This window comes from Dromaius novaehollandiae, chromosome 15, assembly GCF_036370855.1.
Source record: "Dromaius novaehollandiae isolate bDroNov1 chromosome 15, bDroNov1.hap1, whole genome shotgun sequence".
Classification (NCBI taxonomy): domain Eukaryota; kingdom Metazoa; phylum Chordata; class Aves; order Casuariiformes; family Dromaiidae; genus Dromaius; species Dromaius novaehollandiae.
The window spans coordinates 10,269,461-10,291,537 of NC_088112.1; the positions used below are offsets into that span (position 1 = coordinate 10,269,461).

The 22,077-nt window shown below is 39.5% G+C and overlaps 1 protein-coding gene across 1 annotated transcript; it reads left to right on the top strand.

Annotated features, from left to right (window-relative positions):
- The first annotated feature begins 14,416 nt into the window (after positions 1-14,416).
- IL12B (interleukin 12B) lies at positions 14,417-21,162 on the top strand. Its single transcript, XM_064520865.1, has 6 exons — positions 14,417-14,498; positions 16,490-16,771; positions 17,452-17,569; positions 18,582-18,775; positions 19,567-19,718; positions 21,037-21,162. Exons 1-6 carry the CDS (start codon positions 14,417-14,419, stop codon positions 21,160-21,162), a joined length of 954 nt encoding a protein of 317 aa, XP_064376935.1.
- Positions 21,163-22,077: the final 915 nt, after the last annotated feature.

Below are 22,077 nucleotides of genomic sequence, written 5' to 3' on the forward strand. Positions count from 1 at the left end.
GTTTGTCTGCTGAATGACAGTTACTGACCTGCCAATAATTTGCCCTGAATATGGAACAGTAGGTCAGTTCACACCCAGAATCTCAATAGACAGCCCATAATGACAAGAAAAGCTGAGTGTCTGCTTTTGCCTAGATCAAAAACAATATAAACAGTCACCTCCTTTTCTGTCTCGCTTCCTCTGTGCCCAAGTCAGATGACATTGCTAGCAGGTGCTCAGTAGAGCCGGACAGGGAAGGACAACTCTGCTCCTCACCCTCCTGCATCCATGCAGGTGGGGCAGAACAGACTTGCTCCTTGGATGAAGCAACTTCATCTTGAAGTCTTCACCCTCGTAGTCACTGTCTTGCATCTGAACACTGGGCCGTATCACCTGACTCAGTGTTCATCTTCTTAGCTTGCTAGTTAATGTCGTAGCCCTGAAAGTTGCTGTTTTAAGAAACTCTGTGGAACAGCAACAGTAACAACAACAATGCAGTATGTGACAATATCTCAGTTAATCCCACTGCTTTTAAGTCTTGAGCCAGGGTGTTGAAGTGTTGTTATGATGCGTCTTGTGCCATAGGATAGTCACAAAGACACAGCACATTGCAGTGGAATTATCCTCTTGTTTTTTACCCCTGCCAAAGTATTCCAGTTCAGGTAGATGTTCAGATCTTTATCAGCTTTGAAGTTTAAAATGAGAAGTAAAACCCAGGATGGATTTCTCAGAATTTTTAAAATAAATCTCGGTACATTAAAAAATAAATACATTCTATAGTTTCTTTATTCCCACTCCCATTTGGTCCATCACTCGAACACCTGTATATATAACCCTGTGGAGTATGATCCTGTCCAACATGTGGATCAGTCAGTAGCTGAATATGAAAAAACTCCCTTTAGGGAACAGTGTATCCCTGTTCTTGAGAAACCTAAAGTCTTCCTGAAGAAAGAGGGAGCACAGGAAAAGACACTGGGTTATCTACCACTATTTGAGACAGAATATTTGGCTTGATAGGCCTGTGGCCTGATCTGGGGCAGACATTTTCACACTTTGTTTCCTATTAATAATTCTAATTTTTTCTTTTTTCTTAATTAGAAACCTAAGTGGAAATCAGAGCTGCTAGCTATGAAAGTACATAGCAAAGCAGAAGAAGCAGATTTAGAAATACTTGTCAGTGAATTGGAATAACTTCTGTCTGGAGAATCATCTGCAGTAATGTGAGGTTTTGCTATCAAAAGACATAATCTGAAGTCTTTTATAACAAGCTTTATTTTACCAAATCACATATTTCTTTAACTGGGATTTTTGCCTGCAAGACATCATATTGGAAAAATTTGCAAGAAGAAAAATTCAGGAGGGCAGGAGAGACTGATAGATCATCTTGTTCATTCGCCTATATAGCAGACCCAGTGACTGGCAGCAGCTACTCCTCTATCCAGGCCATAAGTGGTGTTTCACATAATTAAATACTACTTCCTGTTTGCTTTGCTTCGCTCCTCATATTGACCAGCCTTTGACTGTGAGTACAACCAAGCATTTCTGAGATAAATGATAAGTGACCAGTGACCATACAGCAAAGGAAAAATAAAAACTGTCCTACAGGTTGGTCCTGTAACATGGAAGACATGATTCAACAACATGAAGATCCTGGGTTCAAGCTTTTCACTTGATTCAAAGCTGCGTATAATCAATATGGTGAGTGAGTAGTAGGAAAGGCAGCTAAACACAGGAAACACATTGTAGTTTATTTTTCAGTGTTTGTTAATTTGGAAAGTAAAATGGTACATTGGAATCAATGTCTGCTTTTGCTTCTTAGTGTATTCTACTGACATAGAGATGATAGTATTAATGAAAACCATAAGCTAGTTCTAAAAATGTTGCATGATACAATAAAATCTACCAGCAAATAAATAAAGTAACTTCTACAGGATGTGAGCCCTGTAGTTGTGTCTACATGTGCATTAATCAACAGCCATTGCTGCATTCCAGTGATCACAAAGACAGTGCGTGTGGCTGTCCTATGGCTTGGAGATATAAGAAAACAGTCTCTCTTCCTTCTTTTACACTGTTTTCTGCTCCCTTGGAGATGTTGCTCACAGTCACAACCTCTCTATGTCACAGCCTGGTACCATAAACCTGTAAGTTACTTTTCCTGTAGAAAGATTGATCATTGTGACGCTTGCAATACAGAACAGTTTTGTGTGCTTAACCTCACCCCAAAGCAGCTGCTGGAACTTTAAAGCACAAAAGAAAATGCTACAGCTTGTGTAACCGATGTGCAAATGCAGTAATGAGTGTTTTGTGCGCAGAATGAAATGAAAGCAACAGGCCATACAGCACGCAATGGGGAAAAAGGGCTGGAACCAGCAGCTGAGTTGCTTGTGCCCAATACAAAATTGCCCTTCACTGGGCATGAACAGAAGCCAAGTATTTGAATCCTGGCCAGGAATGGAGAAAGCAAACACTGGGAAAGCTCAAGACAGGGGACATGCTGAGATACAACTTCACATTGCTCTTATTATTCTATTCTTATTGGCTAGCACATGGGCACCCACACCAGCACCTGTATCTTAAACAAGAAGCTTTCTGCAAAGATTTCGATCGGAAATGTGTAGTGGCTAGAAATGCAGTTGCTGTGCTGAAGTATGAAACAATCCAATTCCCATTAATATTGTGCAGTCTGTATGTCAGTGCAGCTGGGAATAAGACAGACAAAATATTCAAAGAGCAAAGCCTTTTTTTTATGCCCTCTTTCTGTTTAATTACTTTCAGCTGCAGAGATGTCATATTAGTGGTAAAGGAAATTCTAAAAAGACTTTTTGCCCCTCCCTTCAACTAACAACAAGATTAATTCAAGTAACTGATTGATATCATAAACCTTTTCATAACAAGTGCTGTTCAGCACTTTCAAAATTGACATAGAAAACTAATACTGTTGAGATGAAATAAAAATAAATATATGCTGATCTCCTGTTTTATGGCTGCAGTTAGTAACTATACGAATAAAGGACAATTTTTCAGGAAGGATAATTTAAAAAGTAGAAAAGTATAAGACAAAATTACTGCAAAATGCAGAATTACAGGAAGTGTGTTTCTGCAGTAAAAGAAATGACACTCTAAAATTAACTTTTTAGGGTACCACATTTTTTTAATTTACAAAGAAATACATTGAGAAATTATTGAAGTATTTGTATGTTCTTTTTTAAAGTTCAGTTTTACTCTGAACACCTTTTTAATGGACAAAGCTAAAGGATATGGATTCTCATGCACACTTCCAACTTCTACATGTGTTGCTGGTCTCCCTAGTGGTTTGCTACATGATTAACTATATGAAACTACCTACACAAAGAGAACCGACTATTTTAACTTTCTGTCTTTGAAATTCCATGCTACATGACTCAAGTGGCCACTGAAAACCTAGGTTTCATATTTCTTCAAATTTTCCAGAGGAATTTCAAATATCTGTTGAGAATTTAAGGCTATTAGGGGGAGCTTACTTTTTTAAAAGCTCATTTATAAGCCTCTTAAAAGAGGCTGTTGGCCAGTTTGAGAATCTCTGTTCCACATAATGTATTAGAGAGACCCAGCATGTGCATTATTCATTCTTTAAGTAAGCCAGAAGGTAGATACGGGTCACCTGATTTGCTGCTTGAGAAAGGCAGAAGCATGCTTCAGATCTGATCTTGATCTGTTTAAAACCATTGGCAACTTCTCCTGTCCTCAAGTCTGGCCGTTCCTGGTGTTTCAGCTGAAGACAGTAGACATAGGGCTGCTTTCCTGCAAGCACCGAAGTCAGTCTCAAACAACTCTGAAACAAATTTTCTTGCCAAACAAGTCTGAAACAAATTTTCCTGTCTAAGCATTGTACCTCTATTACTGGAGAGGCTTTTTTGTGAACACTGGACCCAAAACTATTTCCACTGAAGCCAAAGCTGAAACACCCATTGTATTAGAGGGAGCAGGATTAAGACTCTATCATTTTCTCTTTAAATGTGGACCATTCCTTTTTCCACTGTATGAACTCCATATAAATTGTTATTAATTCACATTTAGCTTCTTTCAGGAAAGGAAATTAAAAGCAAAAAAAAAAAAAAAGAAAAGACAGAAAACACTGTTTAAATATAACTGAGTAGATATATCTGGGGACTATGGAAGGCCCAAGGGGGCTATAGTCTTGTCCCTTCCTAGGCACCTTCCTCCATATCTGGTGTATAATGGGAGTGCCAATGCATGGTCCCCCCCTTTGCCCCCCACTACTGCGGTTGCTAGAAACCATCACATGTTGAGGCTCCTAAATTTTTAGTGCTTAGAGTTGGTAATACTGTAGTCCCACTTATTACAACATGACTTCAGCAATGTTAACATTCACAGTAATTACAGAAGCTAAAGTCATATCTTAAAACAACCACTGGAGTCATTTCAGAAATTTTCCTTGCTTGTCAGAAGTTGAGGGAAGCTTCAGTGGTTAATGTGTGAAACATCTTTGCTTTCCAAACAGGCCTTGAATGACCTCATTCATTAACAGTCATAGGAGGTGTTAAAGCTCTTATTACATAATGTAAAATGTCTTTTCACAATGGCCAGGAACTTGGAATTTTCTGGCAGGTAATAAATGATGCAACCAGCTGCCTCGATGATGATCGTACTGTGAACTCCTGCAAGCCCTTGTAAGATGGGGCCCCATTGCTGGTTTGCATCTCTAGGCTTTAGCATAAAAGAAATACATGTATGTTAACAATTACACAGCAAAGTAGCAAATCGTTATGGTTTCCCTTTTCTTCCAGGTATATTCCTGACTTTCCTTAACTTGTATTCACCTTCCCCTTCAAAGTAGCAATAAAAGCATACTACCAAAGTATTTTTCATAATGATCCCACTTTGCACTGACAGACATGTACTAGAGTTAAACTGAAATATTATCAATGCAGTATCTCACACACAGACCTCAGCTTGTTCTGCTGGGACCCTGAGCTTGATCAGAAGTTGTATGGCGGTAGTTAGCACAGTGCTGAACCTGAACTGTACGCCCTCTTCCTAAGGGTTCAAATTTGCTTGTGAAATACCATGTAAACAGCTTTAGTTATTGGAACTACTAGCAAGAATAACTCCTCTCCTCTCCTCTCCTCTCCTCTCCTCTCCTCTCCTCTCCTCTCCTCTCCTCTCCTCTCCTCTCCTCTCCTCTCCTCCTCCAATCTATGAAAATACACACAGTATCTGAGCAATGGGCATTTGTGAACCCACATTGTTTATTTTCCCCAGAGAAGGAAGTGTGGACAGATTAGGAGGGCAAAAAGGAGACTTTGTTTGCTCTTTATAAACATGTTGCAGGCAGGGTAAAAAGAAGTGCATTTGGAGTGGAAGGCAATGACGTTTGCTGCCTTCCTGGAGGGTTTCATTCAGAAGGCTTGGGCCATCTCTGGAGAAAGTCCTGTTCCCTATCCCCAAAGAAGCTTTATCTTCATGGCCAGTTTTCTTATTCAAAAAAATGAGAAATTTTTGACCACTATCATCCTCCTGACACTTCAGCTGTTGTTTTAGGTTTCCTGAGGCTAGCTCCAGGGCTACTGGAGAAGAATGACTCCAAGGGCCAGGTCCCACACAAAGCTGGCACCTTCCATGAAATTTTGCAATATACTACCAAAATGTTGGAGTAGTTAAAAATGTCTTTCAGTGCCTTTGACAATTTTTCCTGACCCAACAAAACAGGAGGAAATGAACAGCACTTTTTTCCCAGCTTCTCCCTTCACGCAGGCTGCAAATTACCTGCCATGGGCTACACTAGCCAATGCAAAAGCTGTGGTCTTTCATCTATGGCGCATGTGCAGCCTGCTCCTCTAAAGACCCTTTGATATTGCATGTGGCCATGGGGATGTAGCAAGCTCATACTGAATTAAAGGAGAACAATGTCTCATGTTGCCTACAGGTTCTTACTTACTTCATATTGCTGCCTCTGAGACATCAAAGGTTGGCCTGCAACTTTGAGTTCCAAAAAGAATTCTTAGGGTTACTGAGACAGAATAATAATAAAAAAACCCAGTAAACTGTGTGCTATAAAGTGATAGGTAAGTAGATAAAAATGAAATATTCCACATAATTACACAAAAATTAAAATATAATGACTGCTGGAATATGAAGTATCTGGAAGGTATTGTTATAACCAATCTCTCTCTTTCTCTCTCTAAGGCATGCTTAACCTTTGCAATCCTCTTTTAACTCTAAGTCTCTACTTTGCTTGAAGTCACTCACTGAACCCTTTATCTAAAATATGTGTTAAAAGCATGTTGTCACTTGCTCCACAAAACTGACATTCATCACAAAGTTGTTTCAACAAATATCAACAAATACCTATCAACAAATACCTGCTGCAATATTTAACCAAACAGACACATTTTACATGAGAAAATCAATTAATGCTTGAGAAAAGTGTATTTGATAAATTTTAGATGATTAATACACTTCCAAAACTTGAGAATAATTTAATTTCTCTAATTGAATTTTAGTGTAAATTTTTTTCTGCTTTTCAATGTCACTCCGCAGTTCTCCACTTTCTTTTTCTTCTCCATTGGTCTGTGGCCATAGAATAACTGAAGAACAGTATGAGAGTAGCAAAGCATTTTTCAGAGCACATAACAGCTACCCTCTAGTAATTGTCCATGCTGAAATGATTTTCTTACGTTGCCTGATCCTGACAACAGAGAATTTTTATGCACTAACTGGCTTTTGGTATAGAAAACACAGACTTTTGCAGGGTTTTTAAGTAATGTGAAGGACTGTACTGCCTGTTGCCTCCTCTGTCACCTTCAAGATTATGTGGAAAGGCTACAGTCATTTCCAGTAGACTTATTGATCCCAGTCTCACAGAGTGATTCAGGGTTTTAAAAGACTATCTGACCCCATCATACGTCCATTGCTAATGATCCCTCACTCTAAGGAATGTCACTGATTAAGCAAATGAGCTATAGATCGATCGATCAGTTGGTCGGTCAGTCTGTCTATCTGTCTATCTATCATCTTTTCCTCTCTCTGTCATGTCTTACATCAGCTGAAATTCCTATTAGTGTAACAAAAATCACAAGTATTTCATCAAATTATCTGGACACACAGTCATCTACTGAATCTGTTCCCCAAGGATTTTATCCTTCCATACTACTAACGTATAGTGAATGCCTGAAAAATAATGCTGCATGCAATTTTAGAATGGCAAAGAAATTAACCATCCTACCTCTTTTGCATACCTCTTTGTTGCCAGACAAACAACAAAATGTTGCTTGAATATAAGTCTATTAGTTACTACTGGGTTTTTCCCTTTACTTTCAGTTTGATATGTTATTTCCCCCACCCCCAGCACTATATCCTGGCGTAAGCAATGGGGACAGTGGATTTCAAGTAATTGTCAGATGGCACTCAGGAAATGAGTGAACATCACTTAAAGTGAGCGACGTGCATGTAGATCCTGGAGTGGAGTGTAGTATTAGATTTATCACAGAAATAGAGATGGATGTAATGGAAAGCAGTGCATTACCCCACTGAAATGTGATGAACCCATCTTCATATGCATTCTCTGGAGGAGAAGCTTTCATGCTTTCTTGTGCTAAAGACTGTTATCTCTATAGGCCTCCAGTGAACCTTAGAGAGATCTCATTTTCTTTCTGTATCTGCGGCACGAATTTTATGAGTGACTATGAAGATTTTGGAAAGTAAAGATCAAAGATATATTAATATTATACAATATCCTGGATGAAGTCACATAAATCACTGTTTAACGAATTATATAAAAGAGCAGAGTTCTCATCTCACTGCTAATATGTTAATAATAATAGTAAAGAAGCTTGGTCTACATCTGCATTAATCTACAAATTGACATCCATGTAAAGTTAGACAGGTGCTGAAGGAAATTCCATAAAGAGGAACCATATTGGTTATACAGTTTCTGTAATTCTTCCTTTTACTAATACTATGCAAACAGTTTTTTTCCTAGATTGTGTTGAAATAGATGTGTCATTCCATGAAGCAAAAAAATTGTCAGTCCTCCAAAAGAAAGTAAAACCATTTTTCAAACAGACCCTTCTTTTCAGTAGAATGTTCCTGCTAATAGAAAGACTTTCAGTATGCCATTTCTGCCAATAAGGAATGTTTTCAATGCCTTAGAGGAAAGCAAAGCACTGACACAGAGACTTCCACCATTCTCTCTTTCAGTGTCATAGAGGAAGTGGGATAAAACGATGGGAGAGCAGCTGCTCTTCTCCAAATTTCCCCTTAAGAATATATGAGCTCATAATGGAAACCCAGACTGTCATCAAAGGATATTTTCACAATCTCTATGTTTTAATATTTAAAAATTCCACTCTGATGGATCATAGCAAACTATCGCGGTATGGAAGTTCCATACAGATGTACCTACAGTCCATAACTGGCATCTTGGATTCTTGACATAAAGCTTGGGCAATTTATTACTCCATTTGTCCTGTAACAATAACTGAGCTAAGACAAATATGTGTGCTGTAGGCATATGTGTATACGGAACATACACTCTGTAAATGTCAATTCATTTACATTAATCATTAACTATTCAGGCTTTAAGACTGAGCAGGCATTCAAAGACAACCACCAGGCTGGGCGGATGTTCAAGCTAAACATTAGTTTGACATTACAGTCAAAAAAGAAGTCATGATACACAGTTGATATAAGCAAACAGGAAAGTTAAGATGTGTTGGGAAGGAATTAAGCAGTGTGCATGTATGGTTATTTGTGCACATATTCATCTGTTCAGTGACTGCGAATGAGGCTCTCAACTTCTCCTAGTCATTGCTGGATTGCTATTTAACTTGTGTGTTAACACAGAAGTGAGTTTTGAAAATAGTCCTAAGTGGGAATAATCTGTTGCTTAAACTTGATTCAGCCCATTCTGATTTGTGAAAGGAGAGCTGCCCAAAGTGCTTCCTGGAGGCTGCGGTTAGAATGATAGGCTGAGACTGTCAGAGGAGAGGGGCAGCACTGCTCACCCCTTAGTCCTGGTTCCTGGTTGCTCATGCACAAAGTGTGATCTGTGGTGCATCCTGCAGGCTTGGTCTCCTGAATGTCCCCACTGGGGAAGGCGTCAAAGCATACTGAGGCTCCCTCCCTGCCCTTGTGACAAGATTTCCTCTCGAAAGAAAACCAGATGAATGGGGAGCTACTGCACAGTCCAGCCTCCTTCCAACATGTATTTAAAGGGTAGTCAGGGATTAGGACAAGAGGGAGACAATTTTATCAATTGGAACAGCTTGAATCCCCTTCAGTTGCCTGCTCCTCTGGCTGCTTCTGCCATATCTTTCTCAACACACTTTCTCAGACTGGTATTTTCTCTTCCTGGAGGGTGTAACAACAATGGCAGAATAAGTTTGAGCCCATGCAGGGGGTTGCATGGCCCACCCTTGGCAAAATGGCCTGGATAACAACTGCTGTTAAGATAAGAATGGGAATAACATTATATGTGAATGGAGCACCTAAAACTGCCTGAGAGGACATTTGGCCAACTGATCATGTGAAAGAGAAGATGAGCATCAGCCGGATTGAACAGTAACCAGGGAGTTACAAAGAGACTCTTGAAACAAAGAAGGAGTCTGCTTGAAAAGTACTATAAAAGAACATGAGAATTTGAAACAGTGGGGAGAGAGACCTTGGAGCAGAAACAAAGCACCAGAAAATACCTGGTCCAACACTGCCAGAAGTCACTCTACTGACATCATGACCTCTGTCTAGGCCTGACAGAGCATCCTCCCTGTCATACACTGTGAGTAGCCTGCACTCCAGCTAGTGGAGTGACAGTATGGGATGTAACAAGTAGGGACTCACATTTCGGGTGTGCACAGGTGACCTTGCAAGGTGCTTTCTCACTAGCATGTGCCTTAGCAAATTGTAGGAAGCTGCACAGATACACACGGGGCTAGAGCAGCCACATCTCCAACAGGAGGTGTTTGTAAGGAGGTGAACGTCCAAAGAGGTTGCATATGTCTGTAACCCACACTTTCTTCTACTTTGCGTGTGTGTGGCTGTCTGTGTGTGTGTGATTAGAACTTTGGGGGATTAGTTATAGAAGGCTGTTTAGAAATTTGTAGGTATTAGTTAAAATTTTGGAAGTATCTGGTACTGCAATTTATCATCTGTTGCATTATTGATATGGATCTTGAATGCACAGTTCACTGGTTGCTGGTCCAATTCCATGTCATTAATAAATCAATAAACCACTTTGATCCAGATTTGGTATAAACTATGTGAACTGAGCAGTTTTTCTCTGTATCAGAGCCGCCATTTCAAACTTGACTCAAAGCAGCACTCACAGCCTGCATCCCTTTCCCTCTGCTCTCATCCCGGCTCTGGCTGTGGTCTCTAGTCTGAAGCTGACATTTGAATAACAGGTTGGATACATTGGACTCAGCAGGAAAGCTGTTAGGACCCCATGAGAATGCCATTGCAGTGCATTAATTATGTGTTTTGTCTGATGCGAGGGAGTTAAAGCTCAGCTGCCTAAGGTAGGTGACCCTACTCAAGGAGTGTTTCTTTGAAGGGGATAGCTAAGGAGAGAAAAGGACTTCACTAGCAATTCTGTACATTTGCTTAAAGCTTTCAGTGCAGTTACTCCAGAGCCCTGAAACTACCCTCATTTAAATGAGACCATGCCTCCTTCTTGGCTATTGTGCCTCCCAAATGTGTGACAGTGAACAGGAACTTGATGCACTGGGAACTGCTGGGGTTTATAAAAATCTAGTTTGTCTCACTGCTAATTTGGGTTGTTCCTCCTTTTGTTTTATGTTCTTGTCATATTTGGGGGCAACAAATATGCAACATACTGCACACACTTGTGCTGTTTCACCTGTGTGAAGGACCTGTGAAAGGCCATTGACTGTAGCAGAAGGGACAGGCACCATCTTTTCTTTGCTCTATGCCTACATTGTATCTTTGATCTCCAGGCTGTAAGAACCCTTCTGTCACTAGAAAGTTTGCGGTAAAGAAGGGTGTCTCTTTATGCATTTCTAAAGTATATCAGGTTGAATTCCATTTTTTGTTTTGATAAGCAATGTATTTCTTGGTGCTTATAGTTTTTCAATCTTATTATTATTTAGGTTTAGAACAGGGCTAGTTGACCAGCTCAGTTTGGTTTGCCTGCCGAATAAAGTGAATTGTTTTCTATTTCTCAAATAAATAAAGAAATGAAAACTTTTGCCTCATTTTCAAAAAATGTGTTATATACGCAGCTTTTCTTATGCTCAAATATAGGTCTACAGGAACCTCAGTTTATAAGGAAAAACCAATAGGTTTTATTTAAAAATTGCCAACATCAAATAATGTGGCAATTTCAGAATTTGTTTTGGTTGACTCAAGTCTCAATTTTTAGAATAAATACAATATTAAAAGAGGAAATTAAAAAAAAATTGCCATAGCTCTAATTCTGATTGATGTGACAGGTGGGATTTTAGTTCATGTATTTCTCGCTTTAGTGTTTACCAGGTAGCAGAAGATTTAGTTCATTTAACTTTCTCTTTCTGTCTTCACAATAGATTTCCCATCAAACAGTTTTGGAAGTTTATTTACTCTTTATTTACCCTTCTCCAGCTGATGAGACTGGCAGTATGAGAGAGACAGAAAACTGGACAGGAAAGGAAATGCCTCTGGCATATCATAAAGGTCATTGTAACAATCTCGTTTCCTCTTTAAAGTTTACCTGGGACTCCCAAACTCCCAAACATTTTCTCTCTCTCTCTCTCTCTCTCTCTTTTTTTTTTGCTTTAGTTCTACCACTGCCTAAAAAGGAACTCAGTCCACGTGTTGCAATTCTGTGGTATTGCGGTGAAACGGAGCATCCCTTTCCTTTCAGAGTTTACATTTATAAGCGAGCCAGCACTTCGCTTCCTTCAGATCACAAAACCAACCTGCCTGGCAACTTCAGCTGACAGGCGTCACAGGGAAAGGTAAGAATTCCTTTCTTCTCTCATTGTCCCTTGTGCGGGACAACGTAAGGCTGGCAACAGCTGACTTCAGATGAAATAAATGGAAACTTGAAGTAATTTATTTAAAAGTGTATTTAAAAGTTTTCATGAGACTTTTCTCAGAATAGTGTTTATATGCTTATGTGCCTGAAGTTAAGCACATAGTGTATATGAGTATACTAATAGCTAATAGAATTGTTAGCTAACTAATTGGATAACTAATGTTGTAAGATAATGATCTTTTACATCTTACCAATATTCATTTTGCTGGGGTGTGTACCTATATAAATACATATTTGCGGTGAGACCATTCTTTGCTTTAAATAAATGTCATTCCATTGACACCCTGTTTCGGGCTGTGATGGGCCCAGATGACCTCTGGAGGTCCTTCCCAACAGAAATTAATCTATGATTCTCAGTGGAGGAACTCTGCTGATTTACGTAAGTTGATTCTCTGGATCACAGGGAACACATAATGTTGGTACACTGTCCTCATCTAGGAAGTGCTCAGGCAACTGCACTGATTAATGATGTTGAGAAACTGAGTTTAGTTCTGACTAATTTTTCAACATAATTGTGACAAGGGGAGGTTATGGGGTGGGGTAATGTTGAACAGTTTTCCATGGAAATTGTTAACTTCATTCCTAAAAAACCCAAATCTTTCAGCTTCTCCCTAAAAATCAGAAGAAACTTCTATTTTCAATGTTTCAATTTTGATGACAGGTTGACACTGAAAAGAAAGCATATTTTACCTGCTTTTTCTCCCTCCAGGTTTTTAGTTGAAATTTCAGGTATCAGTTATATGAAGAGAACTGATAGAGCCATATGAGAATGACAGAAAAGAGCAGGAGATGACAACTGTCAAGAAGATGCAAAATGTATTTTTCTTTCACAGATTTTAGCTAACCCTGCCTGCAGCAGAAAATCATCAGGAGCTAAGAAAGTGTTTGCCTGTTACTGAAGCAATATACAGCTGATAGGCTGCCTGATGGTATCTAGCTTATGACTGAGGTTTCTACCTCTCTCTGAGCATCAGATGTAGTGTGAGCTGCTTCCTCTCTTAGATACTCTTTCAGGATACTATACTCCTAGCTTCTGGTCCCGTTAATAGCTGTGATGTGTGGCATACAAAATCAGACAGCATACTTTCTTTGGCATTGACCCAGAGACAGCTGACTTCTCACCAAGATTAGTAACTGCTACCAGTAGCAGGCGCTGCCAGGGATGTTATCAGTTTGGTGCATATTGAAATATATACACACCCTTCCTCCATAAACCAGGATGTAAAGGTTTGTAGCATATGAGAAGAAATCATGAGGAGTACTTCTCTTTTGTTGAAAAAAAGACTTGTTTGGGAGGAAAAAAAAAAACAAAATTACCACCTAATTTTGTCTTATTTCATCTGCACTCAAACTCCCATTGACAGTCAAAACAGACTTTGAAAGCTATGTTCACCAGTCTCTGTTCCTAAGTCATACTCCTATCCATTTGGCTTATTCTCCAGTTAAGGAAAACCATCTGAAGCTGTGTTTAAATAACTGTCGTTAAGTTTTTCTTATGTGCCTGGTGGTTATCACAACATTTGAGAAAATGTTTTGTGCTTCATGAAGAGCTCTAGCTGTATTTTGAATTCAAGACAAATAATTTGAGATCTAGAACCTGAATATACACAGATATATATCTATATATTCTCAAGTCATACATATGTGTCTCGAGTAAACACTGCAACAGTGCTATATGTATCTAGCCATTTTTGCAAATATATCTGTGTCAGTGACTTCAGCAGGAATTTTGCCTGAAATTGCTTGAAAAGTAAATTAGACTATATAACTTCAGCTGGGTACCAGAACGAGTTAGGCAAATGTCAGTATTGAAGCCAGCTCTATACTGCAGTTGACACCACAGTCACTTGTCTTCACAAAGAGAGATGGTGAAGAACGTGGTCTAGCAAAACACTTAATCAGATGCTTCATTTTATACACAGTTTTGCTTTAATAGGACTACTGACATGCTTACAGCAAGGAACGTGTTTAAAAGCTTTGTATGATTGGAATTTAATGTACAAAGATCCTTTGCTCTGATGCCTTATTTATGCAGGTAGCCCCACTAGTATTAGTAGGACTTCTTCTGTGTGAGGAATATTTAACTGAGAGACCTGAGAATGCTTCTGAGCACCTGACCAGATAAGGGCCAAGATCTATGCATACAATGATTTTTTTTCAGTTCTGTGATTTCCTCTAAACTGGTTTGTGGTGTGAATAACTGGCAGACCAAAGTCTTGGCCTGAATCCTAGTGCAAACCTGCTATGCAATTTTGATGTAGTCTAAGAGTTCTTAGAATGGGAGAAGGTTTCTTAGTCCATTGGAAATGATTCTGTCCTCTTCTTATCCTGTCCAGCATTGAGCTTGGCTTCAGCACACAATCAATAACGCTAAATGATGTTTAGTATTTTATTTTTTCCCTACAGATGTCTCACCTTCTATTTGTCTTACTTTCACTATTTTCCTTTGCTGCCCTTCTGGAAGCACAGTGGAAACTGAGGGAGAATGGTAAGCAATCTTAATTTACTGAGATGTATGGATGACTGAACAGTTAAAAAAAGGATTGACAAGCATATTTGTATCTAAAAGCACAGTTTGTTATCTACAATGCCTTGGCCAAGGTTCTTACTATTTGTGAATAATTAGCCAACAAATTGGTATTAATGGAAAAATTTAGAAGTCCTAAAATGTTGACACTTCTAACACAAAAGCTGTTTATCTGAATATTTGCATTAGGAACTGCCTTATTCCCTATTCCCTGTTCTCTTGTTTCAAAAGTTTCAGTCATGCAGTCAAGAAGCTGAAACACTATCTTGTGACTTAGGTAACAGCCCACAGACAGTGAAGAATCAATTGTCAAAAAGAACATTTCACAGAAAAATCCAGAACTTAAAAATAGTTTATGCAACCTTTCTGGTAGTAAATAAGTGAATTGCAAACACATTTGTAAAAAAATACAGAGTCAGTAATAAATTGACAAATCTTTTAAATAATTTACTCACCATAAAATTAGGCTAAATTCAGATGGTCATATTTGCTGCTCTTATTCACCCAGAGTAGCTCCATAATCTAGGCTGTCTTCAATGAGATGATCCACAAAGAGGAATCGTAATGAACATTGAAAAAGCATTCTCAATCTGATTGTGAGGTATTTTATTTCTAAAGAATAGTTCAGCTACCTTCCTCAGTATCTTAACATCAAGAAATCATTTATCCTGTGGGTTCCCTGAGCAATGCCACTGTATTGAAAACTACAGATATTTTTGTCACCATATTGAGAATATACCTTTATATCTTTGTGTTTGAAATCTTTAAGATTTACTCTGCCTGTGCTTCAAATATCCATAAACAGTTTGGTAAGATTCCTAGAGTTTCATGTTCTCTGACATTTTAGATACAGCATTTGACATGTATTTCTTAGTGTTTCTTCTCTGTGGTGAAGTCTTAACGCTCTCATTTTGGTAGTGAAGTGTCCTGGTGAAAAGGTCCTATAGCTCATTATTGGAACTCTGTTTTCCTGAGCTGAGTACTTTCTGAGGTGCTGACACACTAAGAAACAGATTTTTTGCCTGTTTTTGCATGTAGAACAGTCTCTGAGTGCACTGAATGCAGTTGGGGAGCCTGTGACAGTGGTGGCATTTAAGCAATAGCAGTTAAATTTTGAGAATTGTTGCCAGACAAAAGTGGAGGTGAAGTTCTTGAGCCAGCCCGACTATTGCTTTACTTCTTATGTGAAACCACAGCAAAGAGACAGGAGAAGACAACATTCCTTTAGTGGAATTATTCCAAATTATTTCATTATGTGGAATTTCTTCTAATTTGGAGTGATGAATACAGTGCTTCAGAGTCACAAGATGGCTGTCAGGAGACCACACCTCTGTTGCAGTCCACTTATCTCTGCTGTGGCTCTTAGTAATCGCTCCATTTGGACCACGATGATAGGAGTACATACTGCTCCTTGTAGAAAATGGAATATAGCAGCAGCTAGGGGTAAATACAAACCACCTACCTGGAGCTCTCCTCCTCCCCACTGCTCACTCACACGCCTTTGACTCTGAAGAAGGCCTTCCAGGGAGCCAAGCAATTTAGCATCAAGCGGTTTCACAGGCCATTCTGCGAGGAAAGGCCAAGGGCCATGTGAGGGAGGAATACATGGGCTCAGTGTGTCCTGGCATCCTCACCTTTAAAATAAACATCCCTGCCTACTTCTCAGGACTACGAACCACAATAGGATTCTCTTGAAACATGGAAAAAAAAAATCTCTTCTTCAATTAAAATGTCATAAAAATGATCAACAAGTTCTAGATGCACTGTAACTTTCTAAGTTAAACCTCTTCTTATAGTGAAGATTTCCAGGTGACAGTGGGACCTGGGGCCAATAAAGGAAGAGATTTGTCAGTTCTCCTGGAGAGTGAAGCTGAATAAAGGGCTCGGTTCAATCATTACTAGCACTGTTAAGTGTGAACAGTTGCTAACACTCCTTTTTCTGCAATATCCAGTATACGTCATAGAATCTGAGTGGAGTGATGAGACACCAGCTACAAAAGTGGAGCTCACCTGTAACACATCTGATGAAGCACTGTCAGTTTACTGGAAAAAGGACACAGAAGTGAAAGGAACTGGAAAGACACTGATTGCTGAAGTAAAAGAGTTCCCAGATGCTGGCAACTACACCTGTCTGACAGCTGATACCCATGAAATCATCAGCTATGATTTTTTCCTCATAACTAAAATAGACTCAAATGGGCAAATGATAAGGTCAATTCTGAAAAGTTTTAAAGGTAAGGTCATAGCATGTTATGATGTATTTGTTCAGCTTTACACATTGCAGACCAAAGGAAGCTCTCTGGAGAACTGCATGAGAAATATACACTTTAAAATGAGTCCTCTTCAAATACTTTATTGACAGTGAAGGGCAAATAATGACTTTTCTTGTGTGTATGGTGCATCTGATGAGAAAAATGGGAATGTGTTGTCATTGGGATTAAGGACTCTCTAGACCCATAGAATGCAGTGATGGTAGGAATGATTAAACTGGTATAAAAACTATGGAATAACATCAATACATCCTTACTGCTTTTCTGGTGAGGAAGCAACTGACTTGCTTTGTTTGCTGCAATGTTTCTCTGTGAAAGAAACAATCTCTATGTCTACATAAACCTTTTAACAGCAGGCTTCATCAGCCATCTGCAACAGCTTGGGTACATGCGAGCTCCTATCAACAGCCATGCAGATGTGGTTCATGCGGTGCTATGTAGACCAGCCTTCAGCCGCTAAATGTGGTTATATGGCTTTTTAACTAGAAATGGCTGCTCAACGGGTAGCATGAGATTGTGTCTGCCTGTATACCTACCATCTGCCAAAGTGGATGTGAGTCTGTTGAGTTATTGTGTTCTCTCTGCTTGCACTTATCTTGGCAAAAAAAAGAAAAAAAAATTGTTTTCTTTCTTTTTCCATCTAGAGCCAAACAGGACATTTTTAAAATGTGAGGCAAAGAATTACTCTGGAATTTTCATATGTTCGTGGATGACAGAAAATGAGAGTCCAGATGTGAAGTTCACAATCAGAAGTCTAAAAGGGTAAAAGCTTGTACTTTCCTTAGTCACCTCATAATAAGGCTGAAGTAGCCTTCGGTATTACTCTGTGGAGGAGATCCTGGATTGTGGGTTGCCAGCTGAGAACACAAAGAAGGGGAAGAATCCCACTCTCAGAATCCAAACGTGCAAAAGGGTTTGGGGCCATCACAGGGACCTACTTAACTAATAAGGGCTTAGAAATTGCTCAGGAATTAATAAAGATTTGACATTGGAACAGCCCCCACTACATTGTTACAGCTGCTACAGTACAGCCACAGAGTCACTTAAGCAATAGCAAAAACTGTTCATGCAGGGGAGAGAGAGGAAGTTGAGCCAAAAGTAGAAACAATCATAGCATTGAGGCCCTTCTCAGCAGATCCAGTGGCACTAAAGGAGTGGGAGGCTGCACCCACTGCAGAAGCCACATGGCCACTGACAAGTCTCAGTTGAGGGACACTGCAGAAACCTGTGAGGGAAATATGTGAGGGGAACCTTGTGGGGATTTCCTACCTCCCACTACTCTTGGGGGTTTCTCCAAAACACCGCATACTCAGGCAGAGGTCATTTCAGCTTGTTAAAGAGGAAATAGCTGCAAAGTGTTTTATTTCACTGAATGCAAAAATAGAGCCAGATTCAGGTAGCACTATATAGTTGTCTTTTGTTATTTGTTTCCCAAAGGATGCATTTTAACCTTGCCTCATTTATTCCAGAAAGGTTATGGAAAGGGCTGAGGAACAAAGTTAGATACCAGAGCTTGTCATGGGACAGTGGTAATAAAGAAGAAAAGGACATGACATATCCTGTTTTAGGTTTAAACACAAACTCCTTCTTCTAAGGGGGATGGGTCTTTTTATCAAGCTTTGAAAACGTAAGGCTGCCCACTGGACTGTTTTTATAGTGGTTAAAGTGAAACAGTAGCAAAACATTATCTTACCAACTACATGATATGATTATGACAACAAAAATTCTCAGAACAAACCAGCATTTCCAATACCACCTTCTGTTCTGTATTCAGCTCTCAAGGAGATGTAACCTGCAGCAGCCCTGTGGCTCACACTGATAACTCAGTGATTAAGTACACAGCCCAGTGCCAGAAAGAGAACTACTGTCCATTTGCTGAAGAGCACCAGCCAATTGAGATGTTCCTGGAGGTCATCGATGAGGTGGAATATGAGAACTATACCAGCAGCTTCTTCATCAGAGATATCAGTGCGTACACCAGAAATCATGATTTATTCTTAGCTTAATTCTTGTTGTTGCTGAGAGTGGAACTAATAATGGTAACTAACCAAACTAAGCTTGGGAATCCCTGCTCTATTCTACTGTAAATCTGTATCAAGCCCCCAGTTACAGGAACAGGGGAAAACAAATCATAGCAGCAGTCCGGAAGTGGATGAGGAAGTGAAGAAGCAAGATCTCCATAGCTTGTGACCTCCTACTCTCTCTCCCCCACATCTCCCAGAAGTTTCTATAGCATTCTCTATGAGAGGGACATGTTTGGGGAGGGGCATGTGGTCTCCCAGTCACAGAACAACCAATAACTGAGCAGGCCGTTCTCTGGGAACTGCAGACTTACCAGTGATTCAGATAATGGTTAATGCCATGTGTTCTTCACTCCTGATCTGTTCTTGCAGGTGTACATCCATGGCAGGCTAATACAAACTGACAGGAATAAGAATAACTGTGACCATAATGCCACAGGGCATAGGAAAATGAGGCAGCATCCTAAAGAAACAGATGCTTTGCTAAATGTCCTAACAGTCAGCAGGGTTTGAAGATGGTCCTCTGTCTCTGACAATGCGCTCTGCAATTCTCCAGGCCAGAAAAAAGGGGGGTTAATTTTCCATGAGAAACACAGATCTTATATATTATACATACTCCTGTCTTAATCTAACGGAGGTTCCCAGAGGTTATTCTTATAAAACTATCAACCATAGGACACCAACATCTGATATCATGCTGCTAATGAGACTTAATTCCTTCTATATTTTCTCTTGCAGTAAAACCTGATCCACCTCAATGTCAGTATGTGGCCAAAAACGGAACAGTGACCTGGACATATCCAAAAACTTGGAGCACACCAAAGTCCTACTTCCCTTTGACTTTCAGGGTCAAAGTTGAAAGTACAAAGAGACACAAAGGCATGGCAGAGGTACAGCATTCAAAATGAGCTTTTCTTGCTTTAAATAAATAATATAAGCTTAGTTTGCAAAACTGATGGACTAGAATAAAAAAGAAGGTGCCAAGCCCCAAATGTCGTAAGATTCTATCTTGAAAGAAAACAACCTTCCTCCCAGTTCAATGAGCTATAAGGCCCAAACAACACACTTTGGGGTGGATGCAACCCTGACGTAACCGGGAGGTAATGTCATAGCCAGTGTTGCATATCCATGCTAGCGTGAGAAAAGTCTCTGCTAATTCATATGTGGGGTTGTGTGGGTCCTAATTTGGGAAAATCCCGATTTCCACATCAAGAAGTCTAAGATCTGTTGCACTGAGTTCCTTGTATGTTGTTTGTACCTGGGTAGATCAGATTTGCTTTATAGGTGAAGAGTCAAATAGGGAGTCAGTGATTCATTTGGTAGCATTTCTGTGGAGACTGGTGGAGACTGCAACCTTTGCCATTCACTTCCCAATTATTACTTAATTGTTAACTTAACATCACTAATCAGTATTAGCCTTAAATCACAAAATGTCTTTGTTTCCATTGCTAATGCTCCTGAGTACATTAAACAATACAGAAGAGCATTCTAGTGATTTGCCTAAGTTGACAAAGAACTCAGCTGCAGTACTGGAAAGAAGTAAATGAACCAACTGACCGCAGTGCAAGGTCTTAACTGCAGTGCTACTCTTCCTTGGTCCAGCAACCAGAAAAAAAATAAACCAATACATATGATCCTTCCATACTGTCAACTGATTAAACAAACGACATTAAAGGATGCATTTTTCTATGTGAAAAAATAAGCAAGCTTGTACCAGCAGAGGGGGCCATTCCCCCAGTGCTGACTCCTTGAATTTAGCAAGGTTGTCTTTGATCCCTTCAGTAGTGAAACTCGCCAGTTTTAGGAGTGCTTCTTGTACCAGCCACAAGTCCTCAGTGGAAATCTCATGGAAACTCAAAATCAGGGACTTCTGTCTATTGGGGATCCCACTTTGGGAAAAGAAGAAAAAAGGAAAACCCCGATAAAAAAATAAACCCTTTGTTTAATGATACAGTTTCAGTTTTGAGTTAGGATCACTTTACATTACTAGCTTCAATTGAAAGTGGACTTTGTAGTTTGTTTCTACAGAGGCTGAGGTTCTCACAGTCCCTCATGACTTTGATAACCATGGGAGCAGACTGATGCTTTCAAAACAACAGACTACCAGTGGTTTTTGAGTTACCTATGCTTGTTCCATGTATCTGGCACTTCCTTGTATGTTCTGCTTGACCATTACAATCCACTGAAGGACCTGTGCTCTGTTTGTAGGTTCAGGAGGTTGATGAGCAGCATATTGAGATTCCAAGAGCTGGCCCAAAAGACATGATCTCCGTGCAGGCTCGGGATCGCTACTACAACTCATCCTGGAGTGAGTGGTCTCCACTTTGCAGGTAAGATTTAAAGAACATTTTTATTGGAGAAGCAAAGCTGATTCCTTATATAGAAGAGTGAGGAGTTTATGAACTTCTTCTTACATACTTACTTATTTCACATTTCCTCGGGACCAGTTTTTGCTCCTGAAGATTTTTTCATGAAATATCTGTAAGAGAATACAGATCTGTAAGCAAATGTGGCTGTACTGGACTGTCTAAAATAAGATTTTCTTAACAGAAAAAATGTGAGGAAACAATTAGAATCCATTTAAATGGGAGCGGAAACAATAGATGTGGGTTCATGGATATGGTTAGTAATTTGAAGTGTTCTGCCTAACTAGGCATTTATAAAATTTTCTTGAAGAAATAAAAGTGCATTTGGCTGTTACTAGTGTTAACCAATACTGCTTTCTATCCTTTCTGGTTATGGATAGCTTATGAACCAATGTTGAAGGTCCAAATACAGCAGGCAATTCACATGCAGTTAATTTTTACCAGTAAAATAAGAGAGACAGAGAAAGAGACACACACACACACACACACACACACACACACACACACACGCCATTACCTGGTTCTGCTAGTCTTTGGAATGGCTGTTTTCAGAAAAAAGCCAATCTCTTTCTGATTAGAACTGATTAGCATTCCCTGTCAACTCTAAATTCATATCTACCTGTCAATCCAGATCAGGACATTTTTCAAGTAGGAAAACTGGAATTAGCCTATTTCAGATCAACACGAAAAAGAATTATATAGATTTTTTTTATTTTCCACTCGTCATTTTTTCACTCTGGTTTTTTTTCAAGTTAGACACAGATGCCAATCTCTCTGACCTCCAAGTCTCCTGAGTAACACTGTTGAAAAATTATATACGTAACCCTATTGAAACAATTCAAATGAGATCACATTGTTCTGTGGATCAGATCTTCACTGGTAT